Source organism: Balaenoptera acutorostrata, chromosome 1, assembly GCF_949987535.1.
Source record: "Balaenoptera acutorostrata chromosome 1, mBalAcu1.1, whole genome shotgun sequence".
NCBI classification, from domain to species: Eukaryota; Metazoa; Chordata; class Mammalia; order Artiodactyla; family Balaenopteridae; genus Balaenoptera; species Balaenoptera acutorostrata.
In genome coordinates, this window is record NC_080064.1 from 86,433,517 (window position 1) to 86,451,949 (window position 18,433).

The window sequence follows — 18,433 nt, forward strand, 5'->3', positions numbered from 1 at the left end:
CAAATAGCAGGTATCCTTGTTTCACTACTGATCTTAAAGAAATGCTTACCATTAAGTTTGCAATATATATTATTACAAAAATAATATATATTGCAATTATTTTGCAAACATGTTAGATCACTTTAAGGAAATTCATTCCTATTCATAGTTTTCTAAGATGGTTTTAAAATTATGAATAGATATTGAATTTTATCAAACATTTTTTCTGTAGCTATTGAGATGATCATATGAATTTTTTCCCTTTTAACTGTTTATGTGATGATTTACCTTAATTAATTTTTTTCTTTTTTGGTTAAACCAACCTTGCTTTATTGAGGTAAGCCCCAAGTGTCATGCTATATTCACATTTTTTATGCATTGTGGGATTCAACATGTTAATATTTTGTCTGGTATTTTGTATCAATGCTCATGAGTGAGATTAGCCTGCAATTTCTCACACTGACCTTTCAGTATCAAGGTTATACCTGCCGTATAAAATGAGTTGAGAGGGGGGTATTTCTTTTTTTGCTATAGTCTGTAATACTTTAAAATCTTTTCTCCAAACACTTCCCATTTTTTGAAGCTAGTTTTGGAAGGGCTGCTTTTTCCTATGCACAAAAGACCGATCTGACTGTAATGTTGGTCAGCCATTCTATAGTTAAAATGAAAATTATGAGTCTTTTTGACTAATTAGGTTTCAAACAGCTTTTGGTTGTACAGTATATTCATGGATGTTAAGACAGTATTGTCACAATTAAGGTTTTTGAAAAAATCCTTTCCAAGAGGATGTTTTCCATCAATAAACAGAAGTAAAATTAAATGCCCGATTAACAAACATAATGTCCTCTTTAATAATTCTCAGCACTCTGGTAATTCTGCTAATATTACTGTGCTATCTACAACTTTTTCCTTTTGTTTCATGTTTTGAATAATTCAATTAAAAGTCTGACAAAGCAATAACAAGGGATTAAATGTTGTAGAATTGTAATTCAAAATAAAAACATAAGCTCTTTGGAAGTATTTATTAAAAATTCTATGAAACCGGGCTTCCCTGGTGGCGCAGTGGTTGAGAATCTGCCTGCTAATGCAGGGGACACGGGTTCGAGCCCTGGTCTGGGAAGATCCCACATGCCGCGGAGCAACTAGGCCCGTGAGCCACAATTACTGAGCCTGCACGTCTGGAGCCTGTGCTCCACAACAAGAGAGGCCGCGATAGTGAGAGGCCCGCGCACCGCGATGAAGAGTGGCACCCGCTTGCCACAACTAGAGAAAAGCCCTCGCACAGAAACGAAGACCCAAAACAGCCATAAATAAATAAATAAATAAATAAAAAATTAAAAAAAAAAAAAAAATTCTATGAAACCTTTTCAAGTATATGAGACTCTTGGATTCTATAAAGTTAACTGCTTAGCCAAGTTATCCTGCTTCCTCTTTTGTACTCAATTCCAGTAAACGAAGAAAATAAAAATGTGTAAAGCTGAATGACGTTCTTGCAAAATAGACCACTTAGGAAGGACTCTGAGACTTCTCTCTTTGGCCTACATTGAAGGAAGGATGATGCCTTGCCTTCTTTCCTCCTGTACTGTGAGAAGACTCATCTGTTGTAAGATGAGCACTGAACAGCAGGGTTTATAATTTTGACCCTTTATCTGGAAACCATTAAGGTACAAGGTAATGAGGAGGATATGAAAAGGAATGTGATATAGACCTGCCCTTAGAAAATACTTACTTTAGAAATGGAGGTAGGACAAAAGTCACTTTCATGCATAAACTAATCTCATGTGGTCGGTGGGCAGAAAGGAGCCAAGAAAATATGCTAAGGAGCATATGGATCAAGATGTCAACACCACAGGATTCAAACCTCCCATATAGATATAGTTCTGCTCTCATCAGATTTAATGATGAAGAAAGATACAACGAGGAAATCACTTATTCTAACATCAAGATTAAAAACAAATTAATATAACGTGGCATCACTTTAGAAGAGGAGCTATGGAGTAGTGGTGAAGTGTACAGGCCTGTAGTCACACATCCTGACTCTGAGGCCTGGCTTGGCCATGTCTTGGCTGCAGGATTTTGGACAAATTGCTTAACCTTTCTATGCTTCTATTCCTTTATCTGCAAAAATCAGGAACATGGTAACACTAGCTCAGAGGGTTGTTTGAGGATTAAATAATATAATCTATGTAAAATGTTGACACATTTCCTGGCATATAATAAACTCTCAAAGAAACAAGAGCTATTTGTTGCTAGCAATGTAAGCCAATCCTACAAATTCTTATCAAAAAATTAGTGATGATGGGGCTTCCTTGGTGGCGCAGTGGTTGAGAGTCTGCCTGCCAATGCAGGGGACACGGGTTCGAGCCCTGGTCTGGGAGGATCCCACATGCCGCGGAGCGGCTGGGCCCGTGAGCCACAATTGCTGGGCCTGCGCGTCTGGAGCCTGTGCTCCACAGCAAGAGAGGCCGCGATGGTGAGGGGCCCGCGCACCGCGATGGGGAGTGGCCCCCACTTGCCGCAACTGGGGAGAGCCCTCGCACAGAAACGAAGACCCAACGCAGCCAAAAATAAATAAATAAATAAATAAAATTAAAAAAAAAAAATTAGTGATGATTCTATGAGAATCAGAAACCATAAAACACATTCAAACAAGAAAAATGCTAAGTAAGCAGAAAAAGAAGAAAAATACAATTAAATAAATAAAAGAAAGTAAACCATGAGAATTTTTTTTTTTTTTTAAATCTTGTGAGGTGAAAGTAGTCTCAGACCTGGGACTGCTCCTCTTCAGAGCAGGAGAGAGAGGTAGAAATGACAGGGAAGGGGACCACAGAAGAAAGGGAGTCATGAGGAAATCGAAACCTCCTTTTTAACAAAGTAAATTAAACTGTATTATAATACTGACTGGGGTATTGGTGGTGAGAAGGAAGAAATTAAATGTTCAAGTCATAAGATTTAGCCCAAAATACGTTACTTAAACAGCTTCCTAATCTGAAGTGTAGCACTGTATACAAGCATTTAAAAAATAATAATATAGCCCTCTAAATTTACCTGCTTTCTCTATTTTTATGTTCACAACTTATACCAGAATGTGTGTTGCCCATGCCAATTTTATATTTACTAATCTACATATAAGACTGGATAACTTTTGTAGGTAACTATTCCATTTGAACAAATTCGAGGTGATCTGAAAGTTTGGGTACAGGAGTCAGCCAAATAAACTAACTGATAAATTAATAGTTTAATTTTGGAGAGTTTTTTTTTTTTTAAAGATGACAGGTTTTATATTAAGACTGACACCAGTCCAGGAAGGCACAGGAAGAACTGAACTTCAATTATTGATGGTGCTATAAGTCACAAAATCAGGAGAAAACATATGATGTAATTTTTGGATTGTGTTTTTCTTTTTTTTCCAATTTTTACTTTTTTTTAAACGCAGCTCCTTTTTTTTTTTTTTTTTTAAAGAAGGGTTTCTATTTATTTATTTATTTATTTATGTGGGCTGTGTTGGGTCTTCCTTTCTGTGTGAGGGCTTTCTCTAGTTGCGGCAAGCGGGTGCCACTCTTCATCGCGGTGCGCGGGCCTCTCACTATCGCGGCCTCTCTTGTTGCGGAGCACAGGCTCCAGACGCGCAGGCTCAGTAATTGTGGCTCACGGGCCCAGTTGCTCCGTGGCATGTGGGATCCTCCCAGAACCAGGGTTCGAACCCGTGTCCCCTGCATTAGCAGGCAGATTCTCAAGCCCTGCACCACCAGGAAAGCCCTTTTGGATTGTTTTATATGCTGATTTTAAAAATGTTATCATTTAGTCAATGGTTTATATCATAAGTGGAATCTGGTTGATAAAAATGCAATAGGAGATTCAAAAGAGATTGATACTGTTGACTTTTAAAAATTAGGACATCATGTCAAAGGTACACAAAACAGGAGTGATGCCTAGTCAAGGCTGAGCCATTTAGTAATGGGATGAATAAAACTACAGAGGGTGAACTGGGTTCACCTAATACAAAAGTCAGTTTTGTTTGGTGGAATCAGCTACAAAAGCCCTGCTTTTAGGAACAAATCTGTGGGAGGTTTCCTGAACTTCTCATCTTCTATCTTGTCACCAAAAATATTTCCCCCATGGCATCCTTTAAGGATGAAAGTGTCCTAGTTACCACATTTGCTTATTTACTTTCAGTTTATTATCTCCTTTTCACTTTTACAACATCTTCATAGCTCTTTATATATGTTCCTCCCTCTTCTCCCAACTAAGAAAGACAATATTAAAAATGGAAGTGTGAAATATATGAGAAAATAACACGAGCATTTTACTGCATCTGGAAGCTGACAGGACAACTGACTTATTCTTTTGGGTGCATAAAATGCACTATATTACAAGTTTGAGAGTGTACTCTGAAGGCCAATTAGTAAAAATAAGAGAAGTTTTTCCAATGGCATTTGTAAAATGATATTAAAGGGACCAGTGTTTCTTTAAAAAAAAAACCAAAAAACTGATATAGGAAAAAGTTAAGGGGCAGAATTCAAAGTGGCAAGAAAAGAGAAAAAGAAACCATAAAATGAAGGAAACACTTAACTAGAAATTTGGAGACATGAGGAAGAGTGGAGAGATGAAAAATATAAAGAAAATGATTATAGAGATAGAAGAAAATCATGTAAGTGGCAAAAAACAATAAACTAGCTTTTCTGAGCTACTAAAGCAATTCTTATTTAAAATATCAAGTACAAAAAAAATAAAAACAGCAATAACCCTGGAATACAATAAAGTAAAAAAAATAGAGAATGAAAATATAAAAATACAGTAGAGATAGAAACAGAAAACCAAATGTGATTCAGGAGAAACCAAATTAGAAGATAGTAATTTTACAGAAAGAGAAAATAAACAACCAAATAAAAGCAAACAGAGGGGAAAACATTTAAAAGGAACAAGGAACTAAATGCTACAAAAGGAAGAGTTTAATTATAGATTTTTATTTAATTACACTAATATTTAATAAGTATACATATTAATACAATTAAATTCAGCTACTGCAAATATTACAAAAATCCATAATCATACCAGAGGTGAGGATACTGTGTATGTTTGTCTTTAAATGCAACTCGAAAATGAGATTGAAGAATCTGGCATATTCTCGGATATTCACTGCCAAGGAAATTTGAGCTTTCTAATCCAATTTAGGAAGAAAATCAGAAATTCTTTGTAAATAAATCTAAATAAAGAATAGGAGTGCTAGGTCCAAAAGGATCAAGGAAGAGAAAATGGAGAAGGCAGAAAAACAGACAGCAATATGAGGTGTCCACAGAAAGAGGAAAGAAATTGGGAATAAGGGACATGACTAATTAAAGAATGCAAAAATACAAAACAAAGCTGATGGTATCCAGTATCCTCAACACCTGCACAATTCCTGCCACATAATAGTTGCTCAATTAATAACTAATTAATTAATTGAATGAATGGATGTTTCAACTACCAGACTATCTTTTCAGGCTGTGTTCATCAATAGAAAAACAATGGAGGGAAAGCAAATAGGTAGATTTGCCAGGAATAGTGTCAACATAATTGCCACTTTGGAATAATAGACCTACTTTTGGAAAAAGATGAACACCCTGAATAATCCAGAAAATTAGGAACAAAAACATACAGATTCTATGTGAATTGATCTACAGGGAAGAAATAGGTCTGCACTGTTCTCAAAGAACAATTCTTACTGGTTGCTTTGATTGTTTTTTATTGTCATCAGCCTTGGCACTCCTCTGGACGTGTGTGTAGGATTCTTGGAACCAAAATGAATATCACATACTGTAAAGTGAACCTATCCTGAAGGGAAAATGACAACCACATAACACCATGTAAAAGAATGCCAACAAAAAGAGAATTTGTTTTTGCGTTATATGAGACAATAAGGCAGAAAGAGAAAGAAAAGTAAAGCAAATGACTGTGTGACAGAAAAGAACGAGGCTCACGACATACAAGACCAAGAAAAGGGGGTGGGAGAGCCCACGAAGGCAGAAACAACATAACAAAAAGGACAAAACCAGCAGTAGAAAAGAACTGTCAGACACAAAACCCTCAAAACAATAGATACGAAAAAAAGGATCAAGATGACAGGAAAAGAGCAGCATGGAATCTAGTAAGAAAAAGAAACAAAAATTTCAAATAATGGATTTTCTATCACCCCTGCTGTTCCACCAGTGCATTGTGTCACAGCCTCACAGAACAGTGCATAATTTATTATGGTCACTCGCTGCCAGGCTGTTCTAAAGGGCAACAGCTATATGAAAATACTCCCCACCGTTGGATGGCTTAATGATCCACCCTTTGTAGAGGGGTAGGGCCGTGGAATGGCCAGCGAGGACAGAACCACTTATGGTCAGGATGGTGCTCTGCATATTTAGTGCTCTCTACCCTGTGAAGAAAGGGCGAATTAACTCTGGGGCACCTCTGTGGGAGTTTTTTCACCCCTCTTCAGCTTCTCCTGAATAATCACCATCTATCAGGAGTAGATTCTGAATGCCCAATATCACATATTGCCTCCTCTAGGGGAGGTATGATGTTAAGTTGAAACAAAAAAAAAAAAATGGATTTTTAGAATAAAAACAGTCCTTGAAAATGAACGTTCATGGCTGTAAAATTGCACTGTATTTTAATCACGTCTGGAGATTTAAAAAAGAACTGTTAGGGCTTCTTTTTAGAAATGAACTTGGATACAGAAAAAATAAATATGACATAAAAATAAAGATCATTCAAATTATTTTTACCCATCATTTTCAGGAGCATGGCCTTTTCAGTAGTATTTATATAGAAGAGTTTTCATTACTTCCACAAATAGCACTATCTTCAAAGAGAGATGCATCATTAAGATATGTATCCATTTCTATGATTAGTAAAGCCAGGGATTACTTCTTTAAAATTCTTTTTTGAGGGGCACTAGTGCCTGAGGTTGGGAGCAGAGGTTCATGAATCAGATGCCCAGGATTTGGATCCTGATGCTGCCGTTTACTTGCTATGTGACTCTGCCACATTACTTACACTTTCAGTCTCTGGACTCTCCCCTCTGTACAATGGGAATTAATAATAGTACATATGCCATAGAGTTGTGGTGAGGATTACATGAGTTAGACCTTAAATCAGGGCCTGGCAGGTGTCAGTGACGGAACCTGCTCTCAAATAAAGTGTGAGGGGACATTCAGGAGGCATTTGTAATCCAGAACTGTCTGCCATTAGGTGGTGGGCATGGAGACAGGAGAAAATAATGTGCTGCTCCAGATCTTCTCAATGCAAATGGCACAAAAAACCACTTTGTATGAAGGCTTAATTCATCCACTCATTCATTCATTCACTCATTCATTCATACCTTTATTAATCTGTCCAAAAAATATTTACTGAACATAGCATGTGTCAGAATAACATTAATCTTGGGGGTTCAATGTAAAGCAAGTCACTCTAGCCATAGTTCCTTTGTCTGTAATATAGATAATGTTCTATCTTCTACCTCAAAGTTGATTGAGGAGTGGATGTGATCCCATGTATAGAAAGACCTAGCAAATTGCCTAGAATAACATGGGCACTAAGTGAATAAGCTCAATTTCTATTGTTCATAAAAACTCTTCATGAGTTTATTATCTTGGTGTATATATATATATATATTTATTATATATATACACACATATATATATATCATGGTAACTTTCTTTGTAGCCACCTCAAAAATATAATTCCTTATTTACTATCTATTGGGAAAACTGTATTTCACTTTACCCTAAATCTATCATTTCTATAGAGAGAGTGAATATCTAATATATATAATATTCAACATTTTATATATGTAAGTTTTTGTTTAAAATAAGGATGGCTCCATTTAGAGGAAAGTTTTTAATAAGAGCTTAGTGATAAGGATTGGAGAAAGTATATTGAAAATATCAGAATCACAGATATCAGTGCATGGTTCAAGATTGGAAAAGTAAAGATCCCCTGATAGTTGGGATTATAAACCATGGATTTGTCTGAGGCTAGGTCATCAGATGGATAAAGAATGCTTATCTGTTGTGGGTAAGAATGAGTCATTCACTACACCATGGAACAAAGACGAGAAAGCTGGAGAGAGTGTGAATGCTGAAGGCATCATCTGTTTTCCTGGATCCATACAATCATGAAGTCAACTTCAACCTTGTACCATCACTTACATAAGCTAATATACCTATCTTAGTTTATAATACCAGAATTCCTCCATCTTCAGAAGACAGAAAGCTAAGAACTATCTTTCCACTTGTTTCTTCCTTAAAACCCATATCCAATTCATCCTCAATTGCTCTTCAATATACTCCTTACCTTTGGCATATCCATTTCTCCATCTCTACCATCATTTTCCTCATCTAAGCTACAAACCATTGATATTTTTTACTTGAACTACTTTCTGCAAGAGATTTCAGCTGGTCTTCTCAAGTCCATTCTCATGCTCCTCTATTCTATTCTCTCAAAATGAAAATATAATCCTATCATCCCCACCATTGTCACCGTTCCACTCACCAAACACATGCACATGTACATATGCACACACATATTCAAGAAACCCTTTACTAGCTTTCCACTGCTGTTTGGATAAGATCAAAATGCTTAACAAGGCCTGGTTATGGGGTCTTAGACAGCATGACCTATATTTTCCTCTCCAATACCGTCTTGTGCCACACACATCTGCTCTAAGTACCCCATTCTTATTTCTTGCCCTTCAACAGGAGGTGTTTCAGCCACAAGGCTTTTGCTCATGTTGTTTCCACTGCCTGGTATGCTCTAACCCACACCAATCATTTCACTTGGTTAAAAATCCTCTAAATATTTTAGTTATCAGATCAAATATCACTTCCTTAAGTTATCCTTCCTTGACCTTTCCTTAAGTTATCCTTCCTTGACCTTTCAGGAAGTTATCCTTCCTTGACCTTTCCTTTCACAGGAAAGAGGAATAGAGAACAGACACTAGACGTGAAGGGAGCTAACTGTTCCTTCATATACCAAGTTCTCCCATATTAGGCAAAACATAGTTATAGAAAAAACAGGAGTGGAATGCCTCCTATGTTGCCATACAACTTCTTGTGTAGTCAAGAAAAGAAGTATGTTGGCAATGGAAAACTGGCAACAGAAATCTCATTTGATAGAGGACTAGAAATTTTACAAATAAGAGAAAAAAATCTGCATTCTCTTTTTTGATGAGTGATTAACATACATTAAATGTAACTGAATTTGCAGTTACCTTTGATCTATGAGGACTTTTAAAGCTGAATACACCCAGGAACAACAGATAGGGAGGGAAGAATAAACACCCAACCTATCAATTCTAGAAAAAATAAATAGCAAGTAATACGAGGAAAGAACCAAAGATATTTAAGACATCTCAAAGTGGCTAAAATTGACAGTCATGCTTTAAATTGGTATCTCTTTAAACAAAACTTTTTTTTCAGAGTATGTATTAATTAATCATATTGCTACTTGATAAACTGACTTTTTTTTGAAAGAACAAAAACAATGTTAGCTCCAAACATGACTGTCATTAAGATTTCTGCAATGTAATCAACGTCAAGACAGACTTCATGTTTGTGTAAAATCCGTGATTCCCCATAAGGACCACCTCGTGTGTTTCAGGGGATGGGGGATGTAATAGTTCCCTGGGAATGTGACTGCCGGACCATGGCAACAAAAGCCATAGAAATTTCAATTTTGAATCAGTACTCCTAGGCTGTAAAATGCTATGAGTTTGATAAATCTATTTTCTTTGACTTACTTTTCTGGGGGGGGGGAGGGGCAATATTTTCTTCTATAGTCAAATAAACCCATGTGCCTCCTTCCTAACATTGGTCACCTACTCCCAGCTGGAAGCCTTAAACTGATTGTACTTTAAAAGATTACTTCTACCCCAGCGAGAAATGTGTAAAAACTTTCTCTCTGAAGTAGAAGTTGCCTTAATTTTACGGTCTTCTTAAAAGTAGTGCCTCTTACACCTTCCCTTGATTTGCCTTATTCATTATTCTCTCTCTTGCCTTATCTTGAACTCTGCTGCCTCCGAGTCTGTTAGCTCCTGAGTTCTTATTAGTTTTCTGGTCCAATCTTGCTTTCTAGCCCAAAATGCAGTGTCCTTTTACTCCTGGGTCTTTTGTCCCTTTTAATGCAGGACTCAAGTCCTATTTGCCAGTTCTTTCAAATATTCTAGGCTAGTTGGATCCCATGACTGGACCTGCCATTCCATTGCCAATATTTCTATCTTAGTAATTTTGGTTTCCAACTTTTGTTTCTATTCTGCACTGCTGATACCTATTTATTCTGGTGTGATATTATGGTATACAAACTGCATGATATCACAGACTAAGATCATAGCCTCTCCCCACCTCATTCCCACATCTCTCTCTTTAGGTCAAACATATTTTTGGTTCATCTTTGTGCTATAGTCAACAGACATATAGAAAACTCTCAAATTCACTGTGATGTGATCATTTGAGAGTGATTTTAAAACAATTTGAAATGCTATTGCTGCTTTATTTCAGGACTATAACATGATGAGTGTAGTAAAAACCACATTAAGTTTGAAAATACATATTTAGATGTTTTTCCTGCAACCATTCACCGGGTGGTCCACCTATTTGTACTAAATACACATATATATATATGTATATATATATATATATGTATGTATATATATATATTTTTTTTTTAACTGACAGACCCATGATTGTTATTCTAGATAAAAACAGTGACACTTCCTGATCTAGAACTACTATCTCAGTTAGATTTAAAGGGTGTTGCTTTCTACTAAAATTTATTATTTTTAAAAGAAAGAGATCATTTTTATATCATTAACCAACATTAATAACTAAAATTGAAAACCTCATAGAGAACCAGCTTAAGGCAAAATATTGGCAGTTCTGTAAATGCCTCTTACAGATCTCCTGTAGTTGTCTACTAATCCAAGCACCCATGTCTATGCAAATGTCTGGGAATTAAAATCAAATAAAAAATTAGGCAACATAATATAGTGTAAAGCAAATATTTCTTTTTAATCAGAGATACTCTTTCTCATAACCAAGTTAATAATTTATTTTAAAGCACTTCCAAAATTATACCGCCAAAAGGAAAAATAAAAGAAGGCAGGATAGTAAAATGTATTTGGGTAATATCAGATTTCAGTCACTTTTGCAGAAGCTTATACCATGCATCCGTTTCTTGTCTGTCTTCCAGGAATGAGGTTATTTTACAGTGCAGTGATTTCCAAACCTGTGACGTCTCAGGGGCTCAACCCACTGAGGCTAACCTAGCCTAGCCCACGTTTAGCCAGTCAGCTCATAGAACTCAAGAACAACTTCCTAGCCCGAACTTACATTCGTCCATGTTGATTAGAGCAAAGTTAAACACCACATTCAGGACAAAGCAACACTTTGACACCCATGTTTCTTAGAGGGGCTAGAGTCAGAAGGGATGGGAAGAATCAAGAACCTTAAACAGAGGAGGTCTCGTGGGCACATACCTAATCAGTATCAAAAAGAAAATTTAACTCAACAGTAAGCCTCACCTTAGACTCCCCCAAGAGATGTCAGAGAGGTCACTGGGACTTGAGTTTGTTGTATTTTACCACTGGTGGGGCTCCCACATTTCTTTCTCTAACCTTTAAGATTTCTCATACTCTTGAGTTCCTGCATTTCACCCCTCTGGGAAATATAGGAAGTGCTATCACTTGTCAGCTATTTTGGCTTTAAAAGAGGTATCTTTATACTGTCCCCTCCGCAGACATTCAATGGGGACCAGATTGAGGCAGGGCTGTGGTCATTGTTCCCTAGACCTTGTATTGCGTATGAGATAGAGGGTCTGTTAGCCCAGCCGCTGGAAAACGGTTTTACTTCCTAAGGGAAGTGCTAGCACATCTGGGGCAATGTGGTCCTCACACTTAGTTCTGGATTCTCTTCCTGGTGACAGACATCTGCTGTCTGGCAAGGGCAAGAGCAATAATCTGTGTTTTATGAAAAACGTTGGCATGTTTTAACAGAAGCAAACCCTTTCTCTCTTTTTTAAATAAAAATACAGAGTTTATGTAAATTAAATTTGGACACAGAACAGATCATGAGGGAAATGTCAAAGTGTTGCTTTAGGTGACCTTAATATAACTCAACAATTATTTAAGATCACTGCACATTTTAAGATTTACCACTTGTAAACTAGTTTGTTTTGCTTAGCTAAATCATCATAAAAAGCAGGGCTGTATATGTATTTCCTGATGAGAAAATTAATGTTAAGACTGTTTTAGTTGAATAATCCAGTGCTCGGAAATTCTATGCAGAGAATGTATGTAAATAAATGGAGGGGGCTGTGAGATAGAAAGACGTAGCAGGTGATGATGGTGGCACCGCCATCTTTATTCAGGACTCTGCTTTGCCTGTAAAGCTAGAGTAGTCTTCTCTCCAATTACATACTAGCATTTTGGAATTTTCCATCCAAAGGAATTGTTACCAAGCTAGTTGTGCACTATTTAGCAATCACACCCACAATGAAGGCCAAACCATGGCATCCAAAACACTGAACAATGAGAATCCTCCATGGGCCAGATAAATAACATCTCTGTAGCCTCTGAGAACTGTTAGGTAAAGAAATCCAAATTCATTGACAGTGATTCAATCTCTAGGTCACCATAGACTGAAATGAGAGTATGTACCTAGTTTCTATCTTTAACCTGTTCATATATAAAATATTATTTTTCCTTTCTCATGGAAAATTTGTTTGATTGATAAAACATACCCAATTAATGAATTAGATGTCATTTGAAATAGAATTAGACAGGTGATTTTTATTTGAATAATTTCAGTTGAAAAGATACGAATTCCAGGCGGAGGGAATAATAGTATTCAAAAAGGTACGGAGTAAGAAGTTTCCAGGGCAATTGACTGACTTATTCAGTTGACTAGAGATTTGGTTACACCCAAATGACAAAGTAGAAAATACTGGACGGAACACCGGATGGGGGTCAATGACAAGGGCGTCACAGGCTCTGAGCCTTGTTAGTTGGTTACCTCAGGCTAAGGTAATTTAGATCACTTCCCAGTCCCCAGTTCCTGTCCTCTAAATAAGGAGGCTGAACTGGGAAATCTTCAAGGTTCCTCTCAGTTCTGGGAGTCTGTGCCACATCATTGACTCAAGGCAAAGAAGGAAACAGCTGGTGTGAAAAGTAACTCAAGAAAAGACTTTAAAAATGTATGCTTTCTGATGGCAAGGACAAAAAAATCATGGGGATTACGTAACCAGTATTTTAAAGTCCTGTGGAGCATGTTTCCTCTTGCTCTCCTTTTTTGCTATGTGGAAGATAAAATAGGAAGGTAGGAAGACAAGGCAACTTATCCCATACCCCACGCCCCCCCCCCCCACCAACTATTTTTCTTTCGGTAGCTGATGGAGGGTCTAAGAATTAAAGGCACTGCTGGCTGAAGAAGGCAGCCTAGAGAATCTTCAATGTCAGGAACCCAGAGGATTAGCAAAAATGCTGGGAAGGCTTGGTTCCAATACTTAAAGGTTGAACCAGACAGGCACATACTGATCAAATCCATGTTGCGAATGAGCACTTATCCTTGGTCAAATGTTTGCTGCTGTTTACATGTACCAGATATGTTGTTAAAGGAGCCTAATTAAGCTCTAGTTCCTCATTGCTGCATGACAGTGCAGGCCAAGTGTGGCCATATCTTCCTTATTGCAAGAGACATAAGAAGTAGAATTTTTTTGTCCAGCCACCTGTTTTTAAAATGTTGGTAATAATTTCAAAAACAAAACAACCACAACAACAGTAGAAAGTAGAAAGTAGAAAGTTACTCAAGGTCTATTCAGCTTCTATGTGAATCTAGGTTAGGAGGTTCTACAGGGTGGAAGTAAAAATATTCAGTATAATTCTAAAAGGACAAAAGAGGAATATTCACTCAATGCCCTATGAACACTTAGCATTTCAGAAAAGGAGAAGACCTCAAAGAGGTGTCATTTCATCTGGACTTTACAGAATTTATTGTAGTTCAAGTACCTTTATAAAGTAATATGCTGCCACAGGAAATTGGTTTAGATTGCATGTAGACAACTTTAAATTTGAATGTCAAGACATCAGAGAAGCTTCCTTATTCCCAAGAGACAGAACACCTAAATAGTAGGTTCAGGTTTGTTTGTGACTTTAGAGCTGACTTAGTCCTGCACTTAATTTTAAATTAATAACAATAATATTTATGCTCATATTCAAGTACTGATTTATTAGGAACTGTTCTCTGTGCCTTTCCTATATTCAGGCTTACATGCTAATTAAAGCTCAGGCCCCAGGGGCCACTGACCAGCTTTGTGACCTGGGAAACATGGAAGCTCAGGTTTTTTTGTTTCTTATTTTTTGATTTGTTAAATGGGATAATAACTCATCCTACTTCAGAGGATTGTTATGAGCAAAAGGAAGAAGACAGAAAAAATTTTCATGTTGTAATATAACTCTGACTCTTTGGAGTATACACAACCCAAACTAGAGCACATTTTCACCTTTACTTGAGCAATAAGTAAAACGTTGACTTTTATGCAGGCCAGGGAAAATGTTAATGTTTTTAAAAAGAACAACATGATATGCATTTATTTCTTTAGTTGTTCTTGTTTTACCAATGCTCTTTATGGGTAGATTAAAAAATTTCATGTTAGCCTGCTGCCTATAATGTTAGCATTTAAAGAACATTAAAGCTGGAGGGGATTTAGAGATCATCTAGTTCAAATTCCATGTTATAGAGATGGAAACTGATGCTTTAGGAGAGTAAGTGGCTTGATCAAGGTGACACAGATGGTTGATGGAAAGAATAAAGAATGACACTGCCTTTAAACACTTAGAAAGTGTCATGCTAAGTGTTTAAGATTTTATATGAAGTTTCACCATGCAGGGAATATACAATTCAAATTCCCAAGGTCGGCTTGAGATATTATTTATTTCTATAAATTCCATAAATGTATATGATGTCTCTGTGCTGTAAAGGTTAGAGCCTTTTCTATTCATATATTTCACAATTTTTAGTCACTTATGGAAACATAAAGAGTTTAAATATATACGTATATGTTTAAATATATACAGCTAATTTAAAAGCACTTACGTACAAAGGCAGTATTTTTCACTTATTTGATATTTGCAAGAAAATATTTGAGATAAAGGAGAATAAAACAGATGTTTAGAGAGGAAAATATACTGTATTATGATACCTTACCTCATCTTAAGGAGCTAAAATCACTATTGTTTCTAGAAACACCAGAAATGTGGACAGTACAAGAGAGTGTTTCCAATGGATAAATATTCTAGCCATGGAATTAAGGTCAGTTTGTTTCATTCATGAAGCAAACATTTATCAGGCTCTGGCGATACACACAGGTCTGTGCTTGGCACAAAGGGAGCTTTCAGCAGATGGGATTCAGGATCACACTGTGATGGGAAAAATGAATTGGAATGGCTCCTCAGTCCCCCTACACTGAGTACAAATTCCCCATCCCACCAACTTGCAAGTGTTTAAAACTATGAACCTTACGGAGGGAAGAAGAGCCAATGGGAACAGGAGTCAGAGAAAGGAAAAAAGGAAATAAAAGAAAAGATGAATAAGCCCCAGATGGTTTTGTGCCCACTCTAAAAATTCAGAGTTATAGTAAAGATTTTTTTTTCAATGCACTAATATTCTTCCTTCCTGCTATTTAAAATATTGAACATTCATGTGTCCCGAGGCAGAGTAATCATTTAAATTATGTTGGAGCAAAATGATTAAATTAGCTTTATTTTCCTATTATATAATTTGAGGATATAATTCAAAAGAAAATTTCTAAACTTGGCTAACAGAAAGAATTGGTTATAGTTTTAGAGATTATAACTAACAAGTGAAATGGAAATGGTTCTAGGTTTCCTATAGTCTAAGATATAATGGTTTTTGGAACATATGTTTTCCATGAGTTTTAGAAATCTTAATGATAACTGACTGCAAAATTTTAGCACTTGCATCTTCATTCAGCCAAAGGCTGTGAGAAAATTTGTGTGGCTAAATAACTTTCTGGAGAGGATACACCTAAGACACTTAACAGCTGGGTAAGTTTAGAGGTGTTCCCAGAGCAAAAGTCTACTCTAAAAAATAAACTCAAAGCTGGGCAACATTTTCAAAATAATTGTCATATTTGTGGCAAGGAATATATATTAAAATACATCTTTCTTTTAAAAATTAGTCAATAGATTTAAATTTTCCATAGCTGTTTTAATCCATGTAACTAAAAGATATTTTGGTTCTAAGTTTCAGACACTGGGAAAGGGGTAAAGAGAGAAACTCGACTCCCTCAGGCCCTGCTCCAGGTGTCCTTTTAGGAACCTTCCTCATTTTAACGAAGTTACACATCTTGACACACTGACTGCTGCCTGATCATATGACTTATAAAAGTTATGATTTAATATAACGGTATTTTTCCTCTACAGGTAATTCTGAGGCTCGTTCTATTACCACACTTCTGGATAATCTGTTGTGAGTGGAATAGAGAATGTACTTGAACAACATTTGACTAGGCCATCCTTTCCTGCTGCCATAAAAGAATGGTTTCTTCCTAAGTCACAAATCTATTCTGAATGTTAATTAAATATTTACAAGGTACTTTAAAATCCTCCCTGAATGCTAATATGAAAAGAGCAACCTATGTTCATTTGAATAAGCAGAAATTTCTGCCCAAGTTAAGGGCCTCTGGCCTCTGAGTTTAATTCAAATAATTCTATGACTTGAAAAAAACAGAATTGAAGAATTGAGCACCTACTATGTACAAGGCCCTGTGTCAGATGTGGAAATAAAACTAAACTTTCTAGGACTAGGAAATTTGTCATAAATTACAACATTTTGTATTATTTAATTCACATCATTTCCCTCTGGGCTTAAAAGCTAAATTAGATGCAAAATACTCCCCTTTTTAGCATTAAGCTTTTACATTGTTCCTTAACGTATAACACTGTATCTAGTTACACAAAGATGCAATATTTTCTACATATTAACATATATTTCCACATTTTATTCATTAGTTTTTTCAAAGTATTTTAGCATGAAGTTTCCATTTATTGTATCCAAAAATAAAAATAGCATTAAAGTCTTTTTGCAACTCCCAAAACACAGTTAGGGAATAATGATCATATGCTAAAAAATGTAAAATGCAATTTGTGCTGTGCCCCATTTACTACAAAATCACTACGAACAATGCATTTTGTACAGTATATTGCTCCAGGGAAACTGGATCAGCATCAGGAATGAATAAAGAACATTGCATTTGAAATCAGCTAATTCTGCTTCGGCGCTTTTAAAAACTATTTGTTATGATATTACCTCCTGTCAAGCACATAATGTGATATTTTCCTCAATAAACCTAAACAGTTGCTGTAATTTCAACTTCTCTCATTTTCCACTTTTTAAGCACTAAATATTTAAACAATGCAGACCTGGAAGTCTCAAGCCACTCATCTGATCCTCCCATCTTCCTGCCTAAGGTATAGTAACTATCCGTACAGGGCCTGTTCTGTCACACAGACATACATAATGGCAGCTGTTGAGGTCCTTACCTGCCCGCAAGCCAGGCCCATTCCTCTTTCTCCCATGCCATGTGGACACGATAAATTTAACTCCAGGGCATCTGCTCCAGAAGCCTTTAAGATGTGGAAGGAAAATCAAAGTAAAGGCAAAGCTTTATTCGTGTACTGACAGGTTTCACCATTGATAACTCAACATAGGTCACATTTGCCAAATTTTAACTACTCTGCTTTCTGCACCACGGCTACCTTGTGAGGTATATTCTGACTCTCTCAAATGAGAGTGTGTATGGCAGCAATAATAATAACAACAGCAAATATTTATTGAGTGCTTATAAGGTGACACTCACTGCACTATGTGAGTTATATTTGTTATCTCTGACTCTCATAATCTTTGGATTATTAGGGTACCAATTTTACAGATGAGGAGACTGAAGCTCAAGGGAATTAAATGACAAACCTGGTTATCAAATGCCACAGCAGAGATTTTAACTCAGGTCTGTTTGACATCACATTGATTGTGCCCTACACAGCTTCTATTTTCATAGAAACAAATCTTACTAATTCTGGATAATTGGTACTGGAGGTAGCAGTGCAAAGAAAAATGTAGTAGGCTAGCTGGAATGAATTTGAGTAAAATTTTAAATGTTCCTCTTTTATCAATTAACTTTTATTATTCATTAATACTGCTTTCATATGCTTCAGAGCATTCAAGCATGTTAATTCCCCAAACTGGAACACCATTCATTATGTCCTATGTTGCTTTAAAAAAATTCAAAAGTAAAATAAAATTTTGGTAACAGTTCAAATTAAACCAAAGTACAGAAAAATATAGTCTTTCTCTTCTCTCCTTCCATTTCCTACCTCTAAAGTAATCAATGTTAACAATTTAATGTGTAATTT

The 18,433-nt window shown here is 36.3% G+C and overlaps 1 protein-coding gene across 1 annotated transcript in view; it reads right to left on the reverse strand.

The window, feature by feature from the left end:
• Window positions 1-18,433, reverse strand: part of DPYD (dihydropyrimidine dehydrogenase) — an 808,008-nt gene that overhangs the window by 244,791 nt on the left and 544,784 nt on the right. Inside the window, exon 16 of the mRNA XM_007169549.2 lies at window positions 17,564-17,647. Coding sequence (XP_007169611.1) covers window positions 17,564-17,647 — 84 coding nt within the window. The remainder of the gene's footprint in view (window positions 1-17,563; window positions 17,648-18,433) is intronic.